This window comes from Physella acuta, unplaced genomic scaffold (assembly GCF_028476545.2).
Source record: "Physella acuta isolate Inbredline_101_S28 unplaced genomic scaffold, ASM2847654v3 ptg000731l, whole genome shotgun sequence".
NCBI lineage: Eukaryota > Metazoa > Mollusca > Gastropoda > Physidae > Physella > Physella acuta.
In genome coordinates this window covers 231,310-250,000 of record NW_026732249.1, presented here as the reverse complement: position 1 = coordinate 250,000, position 18,691 = coordinate 231,310, and the positions used below count along the sequence as shown (strand labels likewise).

At 41.9% G+C, this 18,691-nt stretch overlaps 1 protein-coding gene across 1 annotated transcript in view; it reads right to left on the bottom strand.

Moving 5' to 3' along the window:
* LOC131950057 (carbonic anhydrase-related protein 10) overlaps positions 1 to 17,915 on the bottom strand; it is a 34,099-nt gene extending 16,184 nt beyond the window's left edge. Inside the window, exons 1-2 of the mRNA XM_059312090.1 lie at positions 17,787 to 17,915; positions 13,113 to 13,304 (exon numbers count right to left, since the gene is read on the bottom strand). Coding sequence (XP_059168073.1) covers positions 13,113 to 13,304; positions 17,787 to 17,915 — 321 coding nt within the window. The remainder of the gene's footprint in view (positions 1 to 13,112; positions 13,305 to 17,786) is intronic.
* Positions 17,916 to 18,691: the final 776 nt, after the last annotated feature.

Sequence of the window (18,691 nt, the reverse complement as noted above, 5' to 3'; positions counted from 1 at the left end):
AACCACCGAGGCGTTTAGCGGCAGACGATAGCAACAGCGCCGAAGATGAAACGATATTCATATCGGTATGGAAGAAGAAGAAGAAGAAATAACAAATCTCGCTCTGTTAACTAACAAAGTCGCTTTTAACGGTCTCTCATCGACCGCGCGCGACGCACAAATGTGCAGCATTCAGTTTAGAATCATAAATATTCGTGGGGGAGAAAAAAAATTGGAAAAAAAAAATTTCCGTCCAAATTCACTTTCCTCATCCTCCGTGTGATCAATGTTTCAAAAATCTTTTTAGGCGGAGACGAACAAAGTTGTAGGAATCTAGTCGTCGTTAATTGGGGGCACGGGGGGAGGTGGCTGGGGGGGGGGGGAGGGTTGGGTGGAATAGGAGGGGGGGGGGGCTTATGTGATTGCTTATTATATCTGATACTCGACGTAATGTATGTATTTCTAGAATCTTCTAGTCCGGTTTATATACACGGATGTGTGTAAATACACACCGATATATATATATATATATATATATATATATATATATATATATATATATATATATATATATATATATATATATATATATATATATATATATACACATATATATATATATATGTGCGTATGCTTGAGTGTGTATGTGTGTGCGCCTAAGTGTGTATTTACGCGCGTGTGTGTATCTGCGCGCGTTCGTGTGCTTTTATGTACGTGTGCGTGTGTGTGTGTGGTGTGTGTTTAACACCACAATTATAAACGATCGTGTAAGTTTAGCCCATCCTTACAAACAGTCCAGTGGCGGTGGGTTGCATGGGTTAAACGAAACTTTGATTCTCGTCTACTATCCTGTATCACACACGAATTTAGATCTCAACGCTTGTATTGAAATGTGGAGTCAACAGTTCAATCACTGCACCATGTAAGGGCACCCACTAAATGCCTGAAGATGTTAGCTCACCTCTGATTAAATAAAAACAGGTCTTCGCGTATATCCACATCTACGGCCAAACACTGACATTGGTAGAACATGCGCGTCAGTAAATTTATTCATACATCGTTAATATACATATTTAAACATATTTCCTTGCAGTACCCATCGCATTAGGCGGATTAAACTGTATAGTTTTCCTTACGCTAACAAAAATGTAAGCCGGATTAAACGATGTAGTTTTTTTACTATAACAAAACTATAAGCCAGATTAAATTGCATAGTTTTCTTATTTTAACAAAAATATATGCCAGATTAAACTGTATAGTTTCCTTATTCTAACAAAAATAGAAGCCAGATTAAACCGTATAGTTTTCAATAAATTCTGGACCCTCCTTAAGTACGAGGGTGGGGGGGGGGAGTGGCGGGGCAGAAATTGAATCAGACGCCGAATGTCCGTTGCCGTCGTCTGCCATAAACGATGAAGATTTCATTTCTTTCTCTCTGACTTTTTCTTTCTTCGTCCACTGCCCCCTGGCCACCAGGAACCGGCCAGGGGTGGGGCGGGGAGGGTGGGGGGAAATCAATTCTGATGTTTTACTGTGTGGTTATGTTTGTAAACGTTGGAGAAGCAAAGTCTTAGATGTAGACCGAATTTTTTTTTTTACTTTCTTTCTAGCTGGACAAAAAAATCTGGAACTGTTTGCAAGGTGCTAGAGGCAGGTTTGTGTATGGAGAATCGGTCTGGTTTTTTGTAGAACTGTGGACATTTTGTCCATTTTGGAAATGCTTGGTTGTTTTTGACCAATGCGTCCATTTTGGAAAGGCTCGGTAGCGATTTTGAAATGATGTCCATTTTAGAAGTTCCGGGTTGTTATTATGTTAGCACAGTGTCCGTTTTGGAACGAATTGATGGGTTTTGGCCATAGTGTCCATATTGGAATGGACCTGGTTTTGTAGAGCTGTGGTCAATGAACTGGTAAAATTTTGCCATCATGTTAATTTTCTAATGGCCAAGTGGACTTACCAGACGAGCAGCGTACGTTTTTTTTGTACCATAACAGGCTGACTTACAAAGGCGTGGGCGAAGAATATGTAATAAGAAAGCCGAATAGGTACAAAAGAAAGCAGAGCCGAATAAGAAAGAAGGGATTCCAAGAAAACAAAGAAAAGCTACTTGGAGAGCAACAAAATAAGATCAGTTATCAATAGGGATCATTGGAGAAACAAGCACATGAAAGATGGGTTACCACTAGCACATGAAAGATGGGTTACCACTAGCACATGAAAGATGGGTTACCACTGGGGACAGTTGGAGAAATAAGCACAAGAAAGGTGGGTTACCACTGGGGACAGTTGGAGAAACAAGCACAAGAAAGATGAGTTACCACTAGCACAAGAAAGATGGGTTACCACTAGCACAAGAAAGATGGGTTACCACTAGCACATGAAAGATGGGTTACCACTGGGGACAACTGGAGAAACAAGCACAAGAAAGATGAGTTACCACTAGCACATGAAAGATGGGTTACCACTAGAACATGAAAGATGGGTTACCACTAGCACAAGAAAGATGGGTTACCACTGGGGACAGTTGGAGAAACAAGCACAAGAAAGATGAATTACCACTAGCACATGAAAGATGGGTTACCACTAGCACATGAAAGATGGGTTACCACTAGCACATGAAAGATGGGTTACCACTAGCACATGAAAGATGGTTTACCACTAGCACATGAAAGATGGGTTACCACTGGGGACAGTTGGAGAAATAAGCACAAGAAAGGTGGGTTACCACTGGGGACAGTTGGAGAAACAAGCACAAGAAAGATGAGTTACCACTAGCACATGAAAGATGGGTTACCACTAGCACATGAAAGATGGGTTACCACTAGCACATGAAAGATGGGTTACCACTAGCACATGAAAGATGGGTTACCACTGGGGACAGTTGGAGAAATAAGCACAAGAAAGGTGGGTTACCACTGGGGACAGTTGGAGAAACAAGCACAAGAAAGATGAGTTACCACTAGCACAAGAAAGATGGGTTACCACTAGCACAAGAAAGATGGGTTACCACTGGGGACAGTTGGAGAAACAAGCACAAGAAAGGTGGATTACCGCTGGGGACAGTTGGAGAATATAGCACAAGAAATATGGGTTATCATTGAGGACCGATGGAGAAACTAGCACAAGAAAGATGGTTTACCACAAAACTAGCACAAAAAAATGATGGGTTACCACTGGGGACAGTTAGAGAAACTAGCACAAGAAAGATGGGTTACCACTGGGGACAGTTAGAGAAACTAGCACAAGAAAGATGGGTTACCACTGGGGACAGTTAGAGAAACTAGCACAAGAAAGATGGGTTACTACTGGGGACAGTTGGAGAAACTAGCACAAGAAAGATGGGTTACCACTGGGGACAGTTGGAGAAACTAGCATAAAAAAGATGGGTTACCACTAGGGACAGTTAGAGAAACTAGCACAAGAAAGATGGGTTACCACTGGGGACAGTTGGAGAAACTAGCCCAGGACCAAATAGTCAGAAAGCTATTTTCGACATGCTAACTCTTATATCACCGTTTATAGCTAGCAGGAAAGACCTTTATTTCACTCTATAGGACTCCATCAACCAGCATCTAACAAAAAACACAAACACCAGCTATTACACGAAATATGTTTTAAATAAAATAAAACCGACCGTTTTTACCGTCACCACTTAACATTTAAAGCTCAATGTGAGTTAGATTATCCCCCTCTGTCCGTATACAAGCACCCTCAGTCCAGTGGGGCTGATCCCGTCAAATTTATATGCATTTACTGTCTTCTTTAAGTGGCTTGATGGATGACCTGCCCCTAGACTTATTTCCCTAGAGTGTTGAAGCCAGCGTTGAAGAAGCGAAGAGTGGTGAGAGATTTGAGTTCGCTTCAATCTCCCATTTGTTTTTGTCCACGGCAATCATGATTGTTTGTCCATCTCGTGAGTTGATTTTTTTTGAGGTGGTCAGCGGAGATGACCGCTTGACCCACGCCATTCTGCTTGGTGGTCTAATACAGACATTTATCTAGGTGTATAAAGAATTGTTTTTAAAAAGCAGGTTAGATTAAGATTTGTAGTTGGGGGGGGGGGGAGGGAGATGTTTTGACGTGTTAGGCATTTTTTTTTATGGTTGAAAATCAACTATAATGACCACTAGGTACACGTCCCGAGTTCGGACCCACGAGCAGTTAAAGCTCGCTAGCTGGGGTCAACAACCCATGCAGGAGAGACACCCCCGTGTCTTGGCGTCCTTAGTTACCGTCCACCTCAACATTTTGGCGTCCTTAGTTTCCGTCCACCCCAACATTTTGGCGTCCTTAGTTACCGTCCACCCCAACATTTTGGCGTCCTTAGTTACCGTCCACCCCAACATTTTGGCGTCCTTAGTTTCCGTCCACCCCAACATTTTGGCGTCTTTAGTTACCGTCCACCCCAACATTTTGGCGTCCTTAGTTACCGTCCACCCCAACATTTTGGCGTCCTTAGTTATCGTCCACCCCAACATTTTGGCGTCCTTAGTTACCTCCACCTGACAGCCTTGACGCCCTTAGTTACCGCTCCCCCCCCCCCCCCCCGTGTCTTAGCGTCCTTAGTTACCGCTGTACTTTTCTCAACTCCTCGCCAGACAAATTACCCCCCCGCTCCGAGCTAATGTGACGCCATCGAAGAAATCCTGGAGCGTCATCTAGTTTTATGAGATAAAGTCTACACAGAGTTGCGCGCCCCTTGTTTGATAAATATGCTAGAGTTTTTCCCCCTTTGGTTCAACCACCATACTATACATTGATTTCTGTGGAGTTTATTTAATTTTCGACCCTTCTAAGCAAGGGCTAACCTTACCAAAGAGAAAGCTTTAGGGGGTGGGGGTTGTCAGGGAGAAGGGGGTGGGGGGGGGTGGGTGGGGGGTTCCTGCCTGTGTAGACTTAGAGTAATTTTTGTTTGTCGGGGGAGATGAGGAAAAGACATAGTACAGATTCGGTTACCGTGGTATTCGCCGGGAAAAAAATGCTAGTATGTTGCAAATAAAACAAAAAGAAAAGAAAAGAAAAAGAAAAAGAACAAACCAGCTCGTGTTAAAAGGGACGTTGTCTAGTCGGCCGGATTTGTCATGTTCTGTTCGAGAGTTTGTTGTTCACGTGCAACCTGGTTCAGCCAATAGAAACGGGCTGTAGTGTAGTGCCGGGATTAGTCAGCAGGTTATGTAACCGGTGATGTGATTGGAGGAATGTGTCCACGGCTGAGGGAAGTTTAGAGGAAGGCGAGTAGATAGAATCGATCGCGTAAACTTTGGCTGGATTCTTGATATAAATCATTTGGTTCAATACTGGGTGTTTTTTTTTAAAGTATAAATGTGTCTTTCTTAATAAAAGTTGATTTTTTTAAAAATTAACTTCTAAAATAAATAAACCGGGAGTGATCTCCCCTAAACTTTCTCGAATATTCTTATATAACTTGGAATATAGACATGATTTTTAATTACTTAAACTTTTAAAAATAGAATAGAATCTCATAGAAAAAAGAATTGCGCACCAAGCGAACGCCAAAACAAAATGTGCATAATAGTGCGCAATATTATTAGTACTTTAAAAATGTACATTAGTTTTTTGAGAAATCGGAAATAGCGTAAATTACAACTTCCGGCCAACGGAAATTACTCAAAATTTAACAGAAAGTAGAGAATTAGATCTTTTACTTACATGTGAAATTTCATTTATCTATCTGAAATAGTACTCAAGTTATAGGCTTTTGAAAAATTCAAAGTAGAAAAAGTACCACTTCCGGTTATCGGAAATCGCTCAAAAGTTGATCAGGATCTACGATTTTGATAAAATACTTATATATTAAATTTCATCAACCTAGCTATAACGGTACTCAATGTATCGTGTTTACACACACACACACACACACACAGACAGACACACAGACATACGGACAAGATTGCAAAATTATGTTTTTTCCGTATCAGTGAGGTGTAAAACGTCGAGATTTGCAAAAATCTCGATTTTTTTTTTTTTGCACGATTACAAGACTTTCTCTATACTTCGTATATACGAGAAAGTAAAAAATAAAATACAGTTGATCATATACATTTTTGTTCTAACTTACGAAACGTTTGTTGTATAAAATAATTATGTTTACTTTAACAGAGCGATTTCTGGTCGAAGTATCTGGAATTTGTAATTGTATCTTCCTCTTCTTTTTTAACTCTAAGATTGTAAGGGATTATAAAAAAAAAATAAGTCAAACAAGTTCCAATTCCTTGCTTTTCTTCAACATAATAAAGTATTTCTATTTGTGTATTCAAAGCTTTTGTTCGCTTTAAAACTTCTACAAGGCAGCAGTTGTTTGATTATTAGAGTTTCCCCTCCTAGATAGGTTGCTGAAACCAGTTAACGAGCTTCATCTTCCTGTCAGCCTGTGTCTTGAACACACGTTTAGTAGTTGTGTACACTACCAACCGACCACACCGCTCCACGCGCGTTATAGTATACGTATAGTATAATATAGTTTTGGGTACGGTGTTGTTAGCTCAAAAATAAAATGAATTTTCTGTGTGAGTTTAAAATTGTAGACTGCGCTGTATTGGTGTTGTATTAACCTTAAGTTACGCTTTTTATTTCTGCCGCAGCATAATACAAATTTCTGCTCAATACTACATATCACTTAACCTTTTGATACTAGAGTTACGAACTTAAAATAGTCTACATCGCCATATCCCCCCCCCCCCCACCCTAAATGAATTAAAACATCACAGCAGAGAAGAAACAAGAGAAGTAACGTTCAAAATAGGCGGGCACAATCAGATGAAGTTGACTGCTGATTTTGTTGGTCGATTGCATGAAAATCTAGTGCTACTCTCAAGCTTGAGTTTAAATTGAATTTTAATTTTTACTTAGCCAAACACCCTAACTCCCTCTAACCCAGTAGTTCTTAACCTTTTTGGAGATACCGAACCCCACCAGTGTCATATGCGGATTCACCGAAACCGAGAAAATCCGATCGTGAAACACATGAGTCGAGTCTGAGGTTTGAACTCCGCCGAAAAACCTGAGACAAACTGACCGAACCCTTAGGTTTTGATTGAACTTAGATTAAGAACCATTTCTCTAACCCTGCACCCTGTCACCCTCTAACACTACACCCAGCACCCCATCTCCATCTAACCCGACACCCCAACACCCCATCTCCCTCTAACCCGACACCCCAACACCCCAACTCCCCCAACCCCATCTCCCTCTAACTCAACACCCCAACACCCCAACTCCCCCCAACCCCATCTTCTCTAACTGGACACACGTACACACCGCTCTATCGCCAGTGACCTTAACCCTTGACCGTGTACCCACCCATAAATCATCCCCCAATTTCCTCTCCCTGCCTGTTTACACCCCCCCCCCCCCATGTTACCAGCCCTGACCAGATACCACGTGACAACCGTCAATGCTGGACCTACTTCACTACGCCAATACACAGTAGGCACTCATTTCCCAAATAAAAAATTTTAGAAACTTTGTTTTTAATTTTTTTTTTTAAATTACCGCACAATTACGTATATATTCTACTGGCGCAAAAGTTACGCAACTATGTTTCCATGAACTTGTTCTGTATACACTAATGTAACCGAGAAGCCATTAGCTAATGACCTTTGGAACTTTCAACTTGTCTCAGTACATTCGACGTTTTGTTGTGTCAAAAAACAAACCGAATCCTTCCTGTTAAATGTGGGTTATATTTTTTCTTACGATTTAAGGATCAGAGCGTTTTTCTTTCCTACACAATGGACTATGGTTATTGGCTGTAGAATGTTTCGTAGCCAACTGCATTTCAATCTTGTATCGTTAAATTTTAATTACTTAAGTATTTCAAATACAAATGATTTTAACAAAAATATGTCCAAATTATTTTTTTTTCAGAAAGTTTTACACAGTTATAAGATATTTATAGTTGTTTGTTTAATGTGTTGATTTAGGTTTGTATTTAGGGTTATAAAATAAAATAAAATAATGCCCCCCCAGGCCACGATACTGAGCCTTAAGTACAAAACAGAGACCACAATAGTGAGACCATAATATTGAGACCACAAAAATGAGACCTCAATAGTGAGACCATATTAGTGAAAATATAATTTTGATCTACAATATTGACACCATAATACTGAGACCACAGTAGTGAGACCACAATAGTGAGACCACAAATCTGTAGACCACAACACCAAGACCAAAATATTGAGACCACAATACTAAGACCATAACACTGAGACCCATATACACAAAGAGTACACCAAAACGAGACCCACATACACAAACGTATACACCAAAACGAGACCCACATACACAAACGAATACACCAAAACGAGACCCACATACTCAAACGTATACACCAAAACGAGACCCACATACTCAAACGTATACACCAAAACGAGACCCACATACACAAACGAATACACCAAAACGAGACCCACATACACAAACGAATACACCAAAACGAGACCCACATACTCAAACGTATACACCAAAACGAGACCCACATACTCAAACGTATACACCAAAACGAGACCCACATACACAAACGAATACACCAAAACGAGACCCACATACACAAACGAATACACCAAAACGAGACCCACATACACAAACGTATACACCAAAACGAGACCCACATACACCAACGACTACACCAAAACGAGGCCCAGTACTACAGAACTTAGCTCAACTTTCACCAATCGATAAAGTTGCCTCCCTGTCAAAGTCATCACTTCCACACAATTATCTGGGCAAACATCACATCATACTGTAAGTAATGCTAGAGATACCATGGTGCCAAAATAAATGGTAGAGGTACTATAGTGCTACAATAAATGGTAGAGGTACTATGGTGCCACAATAAATGGTAGAGGTACCATGGTGCCTCAATAAATGGTAGAGGTACTATAGTGCTACAATAAATGGTAGAGGTACTATGGTGCCACAATAAATGGTAGAGGTACCATGGTGCCTCAATAAATGGTAGAGGTACTGTGCTGCTACAATAAATGGTAGAGGTACTATGGTGCTACAGTACATGTTAGACGTACCATGGTGCCTCATTAAATGGTAGAGGTACTATGGTGCCTCATTAAATGGTAGAGGTACTATGGTGCCTCAATAAATGGTAGAGGTACTATGGTGCCTCAGTAAATGGTAGAGGACCATGGAGCCACATAAAATGGTAGAGGTAATATGGTGCTAGCTACAAAGATACGGTAGATGTACCAGAGTGCTATAACAAATTACAGACGAACCATAGTGCTATAAGAAATAGCACTACGAAATATAAGTAAGATGGAGCTAAGGAAATGTTAGATGTACCGTGGTTCCTAAGAAATGTTGGACATTGTTATAATACACAACACAGCGCTATTTTCGACTATTTGTGCTTTAAATATCAACAATAACAAAGTGCTGTAAAAAATAAATTGATTCTGCAATAGTGTCAATGCGAAGTGCTGTACATTTACAAAAATACTTAACACAGAATATTTAGACATAATACAACCACAAAATTCATTTTTCATATTCTTCTCTTATATTGACGCGTGAATTAGGCGCTGGAATATACTTTTTTTTTAGAAAAAAATACTAATTCCGAAGATATTTTCAAATATTATTTCAAATTCTTTATCTCCAAATCGGAATTTGTTCATTTTTTTCTTAAACCGACATCTCTAATTAGCATAATTTTTTAATTTTCCTAACATTTTTTTTACACAGAGCCCAACTCCCCCCCCCCCACCTACCCCACCTCCACCACCCACCCCCTAGAGCCGTGTGTAGTAGAGGATCCCCTTCCTCCATATTTCCCTCGCCCTGTGTCCTAATGTCTAATCAAAACATCTTCCCCTCGCCGACACGTCATCTCGACAAACTCGATAAAACTCTCACCAGAAACCAAGAGAAAAAAAAATATTTAAAAAAAAATCCCCGCCGTGAAATGTCGAAAAGCAACCCCCCCCCCCTCCCTTTCCTCCCTCTCCCCTCCTCCGTCTTATCAGGCGTCATTCAAATCATGTCGCGCCAACTTTGACCCGCTCCCCCGCCCTCCCCCGCCCTCGCCAAGCCAATAGAGCCAGTGTTGGGGGCACCGGCCCTCGTTTAATCTAACTAATCGAAACCCATTGGTCTCCCCGTGATATGCCGGTTTGTACGCCGGCCCCGTGTAGTATTAACCCCCCGTGCATTGATTAACTTTCAAGATTTCCCAGAGAGCTCTTGGCGCAGGCTTATTCTTCAGATATGTGTAAACACACATATAAAATTATCCCCCCTGTTGTTGTTTTTTTTTTTTTTTAATTAAAAGAAAATTATTTTTATTTTTTATATTTAAATTGGGATTTAGAAAATCTTGAAAAAAAAATCGCTTCACGAAAGCTTGCCCGCGTTTATGGTGACCGAACCGGATGGTTGATTTGATAATTTTAAAATAAAATTTATCATTTCTTTTCTGGCATATAGGGGGAAAAAATCTGGCCAGGCAGACGCCATTTTTAGAATGCTTTGTCTTCATTAAGGGAACCGGTGATGAGTATAGGGGATAGTGCGGATCTAGGGGGGTTTACTCGGTGACGGAGGCATAAATCACCACTCGAATCATCTGGCATTATGGGAAACAATAACTTTCCTTGGTCAGGCCGAGGTGCTTTCATTGGCTAGCCCGGGAGTGGGGTGGGAGAGGGGGAGGGAGACCGGATATTTCATTCGCTGGTGATATCAAATCTGAACGCATGATAAAACAATTTTTTTTTTTTACAAGTCGGAAGAAAAACAACGTAAATTCAATAAAAATGTTATTGTGTTTCAAAATGAAATTCGAAGATATGTTTTGATAACGCAGTAACAGAAATGAAAAAAAAAATTCGCGCATGCGCATTTAAGTTGGCATCGTGAACTAACTCGGACCTTTTGACAGTACACGACTTGTGAACTTTACAAAAATATATGAAACTATATTCATACAACTATAAAACTATATAGATTGCAAAGCAATCCTATAAAACCTATTGAGAGCCAGATTTAGTTTTAAAACTAAAGCCAAACGAGAATAAATTGTAGGCCAAATAAACAAAAAAAAATTAGATCTAGCTCGAGCGCCAAAATGTTAAACAGGTAGACAGGGTGCCATAACGGCGAACTGGTAGACAGGGCGCCATAATGTTAAACTGGTAGACAGGGCGCCATAATGTTAAACTGGTAGATAGGGTGCCATAACGGTGAACTGGTAGACAGGGCGCCATAATGTTAAACTGGTAGACAGGGCGCCATTACGGTGAACTGGTAGACAGGGCGCCATAACGGCGAACTGGTAGACAGGGCGCCATAACGGTGAACTGGTAGACAGGGCGCCATAACGGTGAACTGGTAGACAGGGCGCCATAACGGTTAAACTGGTAGATAAGGCGCCATAACGGCGAACTGGTAGACAGGGCGCCATAATGGCGAACTGATAAGGATATCTGGGAATGAACACGTTAAGCAGGAGGGGGGGGGTAGGGGCACAGTACTCCATCGATTTTTCTAGTAAGTCAAGTGTAAAAAAATATAATATTTCTGATTGGATAAGGAAGTCGAATCCAGGAGAAGTCGATGAAAATGGTCGTGGAAAATATCTGTGAACATTTCGCTGCTGTTCGTTTAGCTTTACCCACCGACAACATTGCGTTGCTCATAAAACACGCACAATTTAACATGAACATCACAACCTAACCTTAAACTAAAAAGTTAAAGTATTGGATGTAAAATATAAATGGATGAATGGCAAATCGATATGAGATGAAATCTTGTGATGTAACTACTGTAAGCTGAGGTTGTTAGTCCGAGGCAATTTGACGTGAATTCAATGGTTAGTAAAGGTTTATGTTTTGAAGAGGAGGAAGCGGGGGTAGGAGGGGGGAGGGTACAGGGACTATAACTAGGGATAGAATTTGACACTGAATGTTGGGTGATTTATTAAAACCCGTAGTGCATCATGTGAGAAAATTCTAAAATACTCTAGCTCATGATAGATGTTAGTGGTGGGTTCTTAAACTTAACTTGAAAAAGTTGTAATTTTTGGGTCTATAGCGAGGGAAGGGGTTGAGGAGGGGGGATAGAATTCTACACCCCTTACCCCCCACCAACCAACGCCCCTGCCCTCGCAAGGAGCTGTACGTCCTGATGTGCCAGATTGTGATGCTGAGTGCCACCGTTTGATGCACGGTCTTAACTGTAAGACTCGAGTCGTGAGCAGTGTCGGCCTCGGTGGATGTTCTGGAAGATTCCAGGGAACTCAACTGCGTGTTTGTGTGGCGGGTGGGGGTGGGGTGGGGTTGGACGTCATCGGGACTAAGTGGACGGCTCAGACCTCATTTATTGAGATCACTCATACACACACACGCTCATAAGTACATACAATCACACGCACACACACACTTACATACACACACAATCGCACTCTGATACACACTGACATACAATGACACACACACTGATACACACACACTCTCTCACATGCACACTCATACATACGCGCAGACTTTAATTCACTCATACGTAATACATGCTTCAGACACTTAGAACCTAACACACCCAGCACTCATTCTCACAACTATAGTCACTCGTGACTTATCAGACCCATACTCGCAGATCTAAAAAGCCAAAATCTAACAATGACACTGAGATATATTCACTCTGATCTCAAAGTTCTCCAAAACTATAGCTCAGTGTTCAAGACTGAGACCTTTCTCACACAGAGGAAACGAACAACGATAAAACAGACTGACCTCTACATGAAATGACCTCGCCAGGAAATGACCTATAATAAAACAGACTGACCTCTTCAGGAAATGGCCTATAATAAAACAAACTGACCTCTGCAGGAAATGACCTCTGCAGGAAATGACCTACAATAAAACAGACTGACCTCAACATGAAATGACCTCTTCAGGAAATGACCTATAATAAAACAGACTGACCTCTGCAGGAAATGACCTATAATAAAACAGACTGACCTCTTCAGGAAATGGCCTATAATAAAACAGACTGACCTCTGCAGGAAATGACCTCTACAGGAAATGACCTATTATAAAACAGACGGACTACATGAAATGACCTCTGCAGGAAATGACCTATAATAAAACAGACTGACCTCTGCAGGGAATGACCTGCCTCCCACCCGATGCTCCGAGCCTACACTGTCGTTGTTCGCCAGATGGAACCGAACCTCGGCCACCCGGTAGCTGTAGGACAAGGGCCCCAGGCTGATGTTGATGTACCGGGTCTCCTCCTTGTACACGTCGATCAAAATGTCGTGACCGGTGTTACGTAGCAGGCCGTTTACCTGGACAGGTGAGAGAAACATTGTGCGATTAGGTTTATTAGCAGGTACGGTTTCGTGATAAATGATCTCAGACAAAATATCCCTGACAAAATATCCCTGACAAAATATCTCTGACAAAATATCTAATGTACAAATAATCTCAGGACAAATAATCTCAAGGATAAATGATCTCACGGACAAAAGATCTCAGGACAAAATATACAAGGACAAATTATACCATGGACGAACTATACCTGACAAAATATTCCAGACAAAATATCTCATGGACATGATCTTAGGGCAAATGATCTCAGACAAAATATCCTGAGATCTTTTGTCCGTGAGGTATTTTGTCTGAGATAATTTGTCCGTGAGATATTTTGTCTGTGAGATATTTTGTCCTGAGATATGTTGTCCATGGTATAATTTGTCCTGTTATGTTTTGTTCATGAGATCATTTGTCTTGTCACCGCATGTACAGTTGAGAGAGACATTAAGGGATTGGCGTCATTAGCATGTCCTGGTAACACAATTTTGGGGAGTACCTTAGTACGGCTACCACCTCTCAGTACCGTAGTACGGTTACCCTCCCCCCTCAGTACCGTAGTACGGTTACCCTCCCCCCCCCCCTCAGTACCGTAGTACGGTTACCACCATTCAGTACGGCTCCCACCACTAAGTACCGTAGTATGGTTACCTCCCCTAGAGCGTATTGGAAGAGAATATATAACTAACATAGAAAACATATACTTTAACCACACTCTTCAATGAAGATCGTTGGGTTCGGCCAAATCAAACCTCTAACAAAAGTAACAACAGTAATTAAGTCAATTAAGTACATGTAGTGAAATGTTTCTAGCACACCGCCAATATTATTGGGACTATACGATTCTGTTTTGGCCGTATCGTTAATCCCACTAGCCTTCCCGTCCGATGCTCCCCTGAGCCGCCAGATTTAGAATCCACGGTGTTTACACCTGATTCTACAAATCAGATTGTCTCCCCCCTCCCCCCACCCCCGCTTCACCCTCAGCTAAGGTTGGCATCGATCCCTATCTAGAGTCATCGATCCTTTTCTTGAGGTATCGAGCCTGATCTAAAAGTATCGATCCCAATCTAGAGAAATCGATTCTTGTCTAGCGGTATCGATCCCTAACTGAAAGTGTCCATCCTTATTTAGAAGTATTTATTATTCCTATCTAGAGTTATCAATCCGTATCTAGCGGTATCGATTCTTATTTAGAAGTATCGATCTACTTGTGAGAATTGAAAAGTTGCTCTTGGCACCCGCCGACATTTATCGCCCACTATTAGCATCTTTATCGCTGTGTTAAAGACAATACGATCCTCTGATCCACCCCGGCGTGAGAGGTGGGGGGGGGGGAGTGTGGAGGGGTGGGGTAAGGGGAGCAGGTCCCGTACCCCCGCGCTTTTTTGTGAGGGAGATCTTGTGTGGATCCGTGTCACGGGCATTTTTTTTATTGGCTCCAGTTTGTTTAATAAAATCTCCCCGGGATAAATGGCGCTGGGACTGAGTCCTGTGTTTTTCTTACAGCTCCTCTCGTAATCCAAGTCCAAAACAAGGGGAGAGAATCCAGAGGAGAAATTAAAAAATGGGAGACAACTCTGTCGAGACACGGGCAGATAATCGCAGTTATTGAAAGCTGTAGTTGGCTCCCGTGTTTCGGGTTGTCTTTACAATTAGGAAAACGATATTTTTTTGAGAATTCTTTCAAATTTCTAAAAAAAAAACGTTCTAGAGTTTACTAGGATTGTTTATGTGAAATGTTTTGGGGGTTTTGTAAACTGACAATATATGCCTAATGGCTGCCACGTTTGATGTTCTAGGGTTGCTTGTAGCTGTGTGTGTAATCCCAAAAAAAATATTTCATAATTTAAAAAACGGCAACATTTAAGATAATCGCGTTGATTTTTTTATCTTTATTTATTTAGAGATATTTCGTCTATAGCTATTTTGTGTATCATCGCTTTTTCTTAAATGCTACATTTCCATGATGGGTAAAATATTTTACTCACAGAGCATGTCATCCATTTACACACACACATATATCAATACATCCTTCCATCGACCCATCTACCCCTCCATTTACCTATCTATCCGTGTATCCTTCCATCCTTCCATCCTTCCATCTACCATCCATTCTTCCATCCTACCATCCATCCTACCATCCATCCTACCATCCATCCATCCATCCATCCATCCATCCATCCATCCATCCATCCATCCATCCATCCATCCATCCATCCATCCATCCATCCATCCATCCATCCATCCATCCATCCATCCATCCATCCATCCATCCATCCATCCATCCATCCATCCATCCATCCATCCATCCATCCATCCATCCATCCATCCATCCATCCATCCATCCATCCATCCATCCATCCATCCATCCATCCATCCATCCATCCATCCATCCATCCATCCATCCATCCATCCATCCATCCATCCATCCATCCATCCATCCATCCATCCATCCATCCATCCATCCATCCATCCATCCATCCATCCATCCATCCATCCATCCATTCATCCATCCATCCATCCATCCATCCATCCATCCATCCATCCATCCATCCATTCCATCCATCCATCCATCCATCCATCCATCCATCCATCCATCCATCCATCCATCCATCCATCCATTCATCCAGCCTTCCTTCCATCCTTCCTTCCATCCTTCCTTCCTTCCATCCTTCCATCCTTCCATCCATCTTTCCATCCTTCCATCTTTCCATCCTTCCATCCTTCCATCCATCCAACCATCCATTTCTGTGTTAAACCCTCATTAAACTAATGACTATTTATAAAATCAGCCCAATCATAAGACAACTACAGCGGTCCACCCAATATCTTTGCCAAGTCTAAATAATTTGTCTCACTGTAGTTCGCTATACGTGAAACTACCAACGAAAAATCCTAACTTAGTAATAAATTGAGCTAAACGATGAAATCAATGCGTGTCCAATAGAGCGTAGTAATCTCCAAACTGCGGTACTTGTTTTAAGAATAACCCTCCTTGTGCATGCGTCATTTCTAAATATAGCCCAGTTAAATAATTACAGATCAAAAACCTCTTAATCGGACCGTAGCGCAAAAGATTAAAAGAAAGGGTTAAAAGAAGTGCAGCATTCTTTCATCTCTGACTTTCAATGCCATGTGAGAACGGCTCCTTAAGTTAAATGCTCTACACCTAAAATCTTTTTTGAAATGAAATTGGTGGATGCCGATTGCCGGTTTGCCTCTAGGCAACAGATTTGCCTGATGTATGTTTCGTGTTGTCTTGCCCCTTTTAACGACGGCAGAACAATAGTCGTGGAAGGGGAGACAAACTATGTTGAACCCAGACGGTAGAATGGTAGAGTTAATTGCTCTTCTGACCACCACTTTAGCCTAGGTTTGTATTTTTTTTATTTTTTTCAAGAAAATATGAAATAGTAATAAATTTAACCCCTTGGGTTCGAGGCTAGCCAATAAAGCGTTTAAGTGCTTGAGAAGGCATTCGCATAATCGCATCAGGTGCATAGTTGGTTAATAAGAAGTTAAATACCGTTTCGTATTTTCCTAAGCTGGTTTGTGGAGGGTTAAGATGAGGCAAGAATTCTAGAACGGTTTTTCGTGGTAATAGGTTTGGTTAAAAAGACTTTCAGCACGTATTTTCTAATTGGCATAGCATGCTAATTAAAGTCCATCCTGCAAATTGGACCGAGTCATATTTATTTAAATTAGACACACATATGAACACTTTTTTGTGTTATACGCTACGGTTTTGATTTAAATATTACAGCAGAAAATAGAACACTAATCAGCATTCTATACATTTTGCCATAAATACAAAATGTCAAAAGTCATGCATCATGACATTTTAATATTCAATCCAACTATTGCTACCTAAATACTTTAGATATTTCGGTATGATATGTTTTGTCTTAGCGTTATTTTGTCCAGAGAAATTTTGTCAGTTCCCTAGCCTTCCTTAAGACAATCAACTTCAGCACCTCATATGACTTTTGAATAAGCTAAAACCTTTACGTAAATTGACCTCCATTTCAGTGGCGTAGCGAGGTCGGGTATTACCCGGTGCGGCACTTAATGGTGTCACCCCCCCCATAGGCGTAACGACCCTTCCCGGGGACAAACTTTCAATTTTCAATTTGCATCCCCCCCCCCCCTCTGAAACTTTCGATTTGCAACTCTTAAAAGACAATTTGACACTCGAATTAGTCACTTAATTGAGTGGAATTATCATTTTTCTCTATATATTTTACTATTTTTTGCCTTGGTGTCACCCCCCTAAATGGTGTCGCGGTCCGCACCCCCGCCCCCCCTCGCTACACCCCTGCCCAATGTGCTTATAAACTCGAGGTCATGTGATTTAATGTTCCTCAAAGGTCATGTGTCTTACATATAACATTTCCCCACCCAGCTTTTTCACAATCACGTGACTTACCATGGTGGCACACAATCACGTGACTCACCGTGGTGGCCTCGATCTTGAGATGCTTCAGGTTGGGGTCGTAGAGCAGACGCCTGGGCTCGATGTTGATGGGTGACTGCTGCCTGCCGAACTTGCACAGCTTCCAGTCGGGGTTGGTGTCCCAGTACATGGGGCCTGGGGGGGGGGGGGGACAAAGGTCAATATTAAAGGTCAAGGTTGGTGTCCCAGTACATGGGGCCTGGGGGACAAAGGTCAACATTATAGGTCAAGGTTGGTGTCCCAGTGCATGGGCCCTGGGGGGACAAAGGTCAACATTAAAGGTCAAGGCTGGTGTCCCAGTACATGGGCCCTGGGGGGACATAGGTCAACATTAAAGGTCAAGGTTGGTGTCCCAGTACATGGGGCCTGGGGGACAAAGGTCAACATTAAAGGTCAAGGTTGGTGTCCCAGTACATGGGCCCTGGGGGGACAAAGGTCAACATTAAAGGTCAAGGTTGGTGTCACAGTACATGAGCCCTGGGGGACAAAGGTCAACATTAAAGGTCAAGGTTGGTGTCACAGTACATGGGCCCTGGGGGGACAAAGGTCAAGATTAAAGGTCAAGGTTGGTGTCCCAGTACATGGGCCCTGGGGACGACGACAAAGGACAACATTAAAGGTCAAGGTTGGTGTCCCATTGCATGGGGCTTTGAGGGGGACAAAGGACAACATTAAAGGTCAAGGTTGGTATCCCATTACATGGTGTCACGGTACATGGGGCCTGGGAGGGGGGGGGGGGACAAAGGACAACATTAAAGGTCAAGGTTGGTGTCCCGGTACATGGGGCCTGGGGGGGGGGGGGACAAAGGACAACATTAAAGGTCAAGGTTGGTGTCACGGTACATGGGGCCTTGAGGGGGACAAAAGTCAACATTGAGGGTCCCAGTACATGGGGTCTGAAGTAGG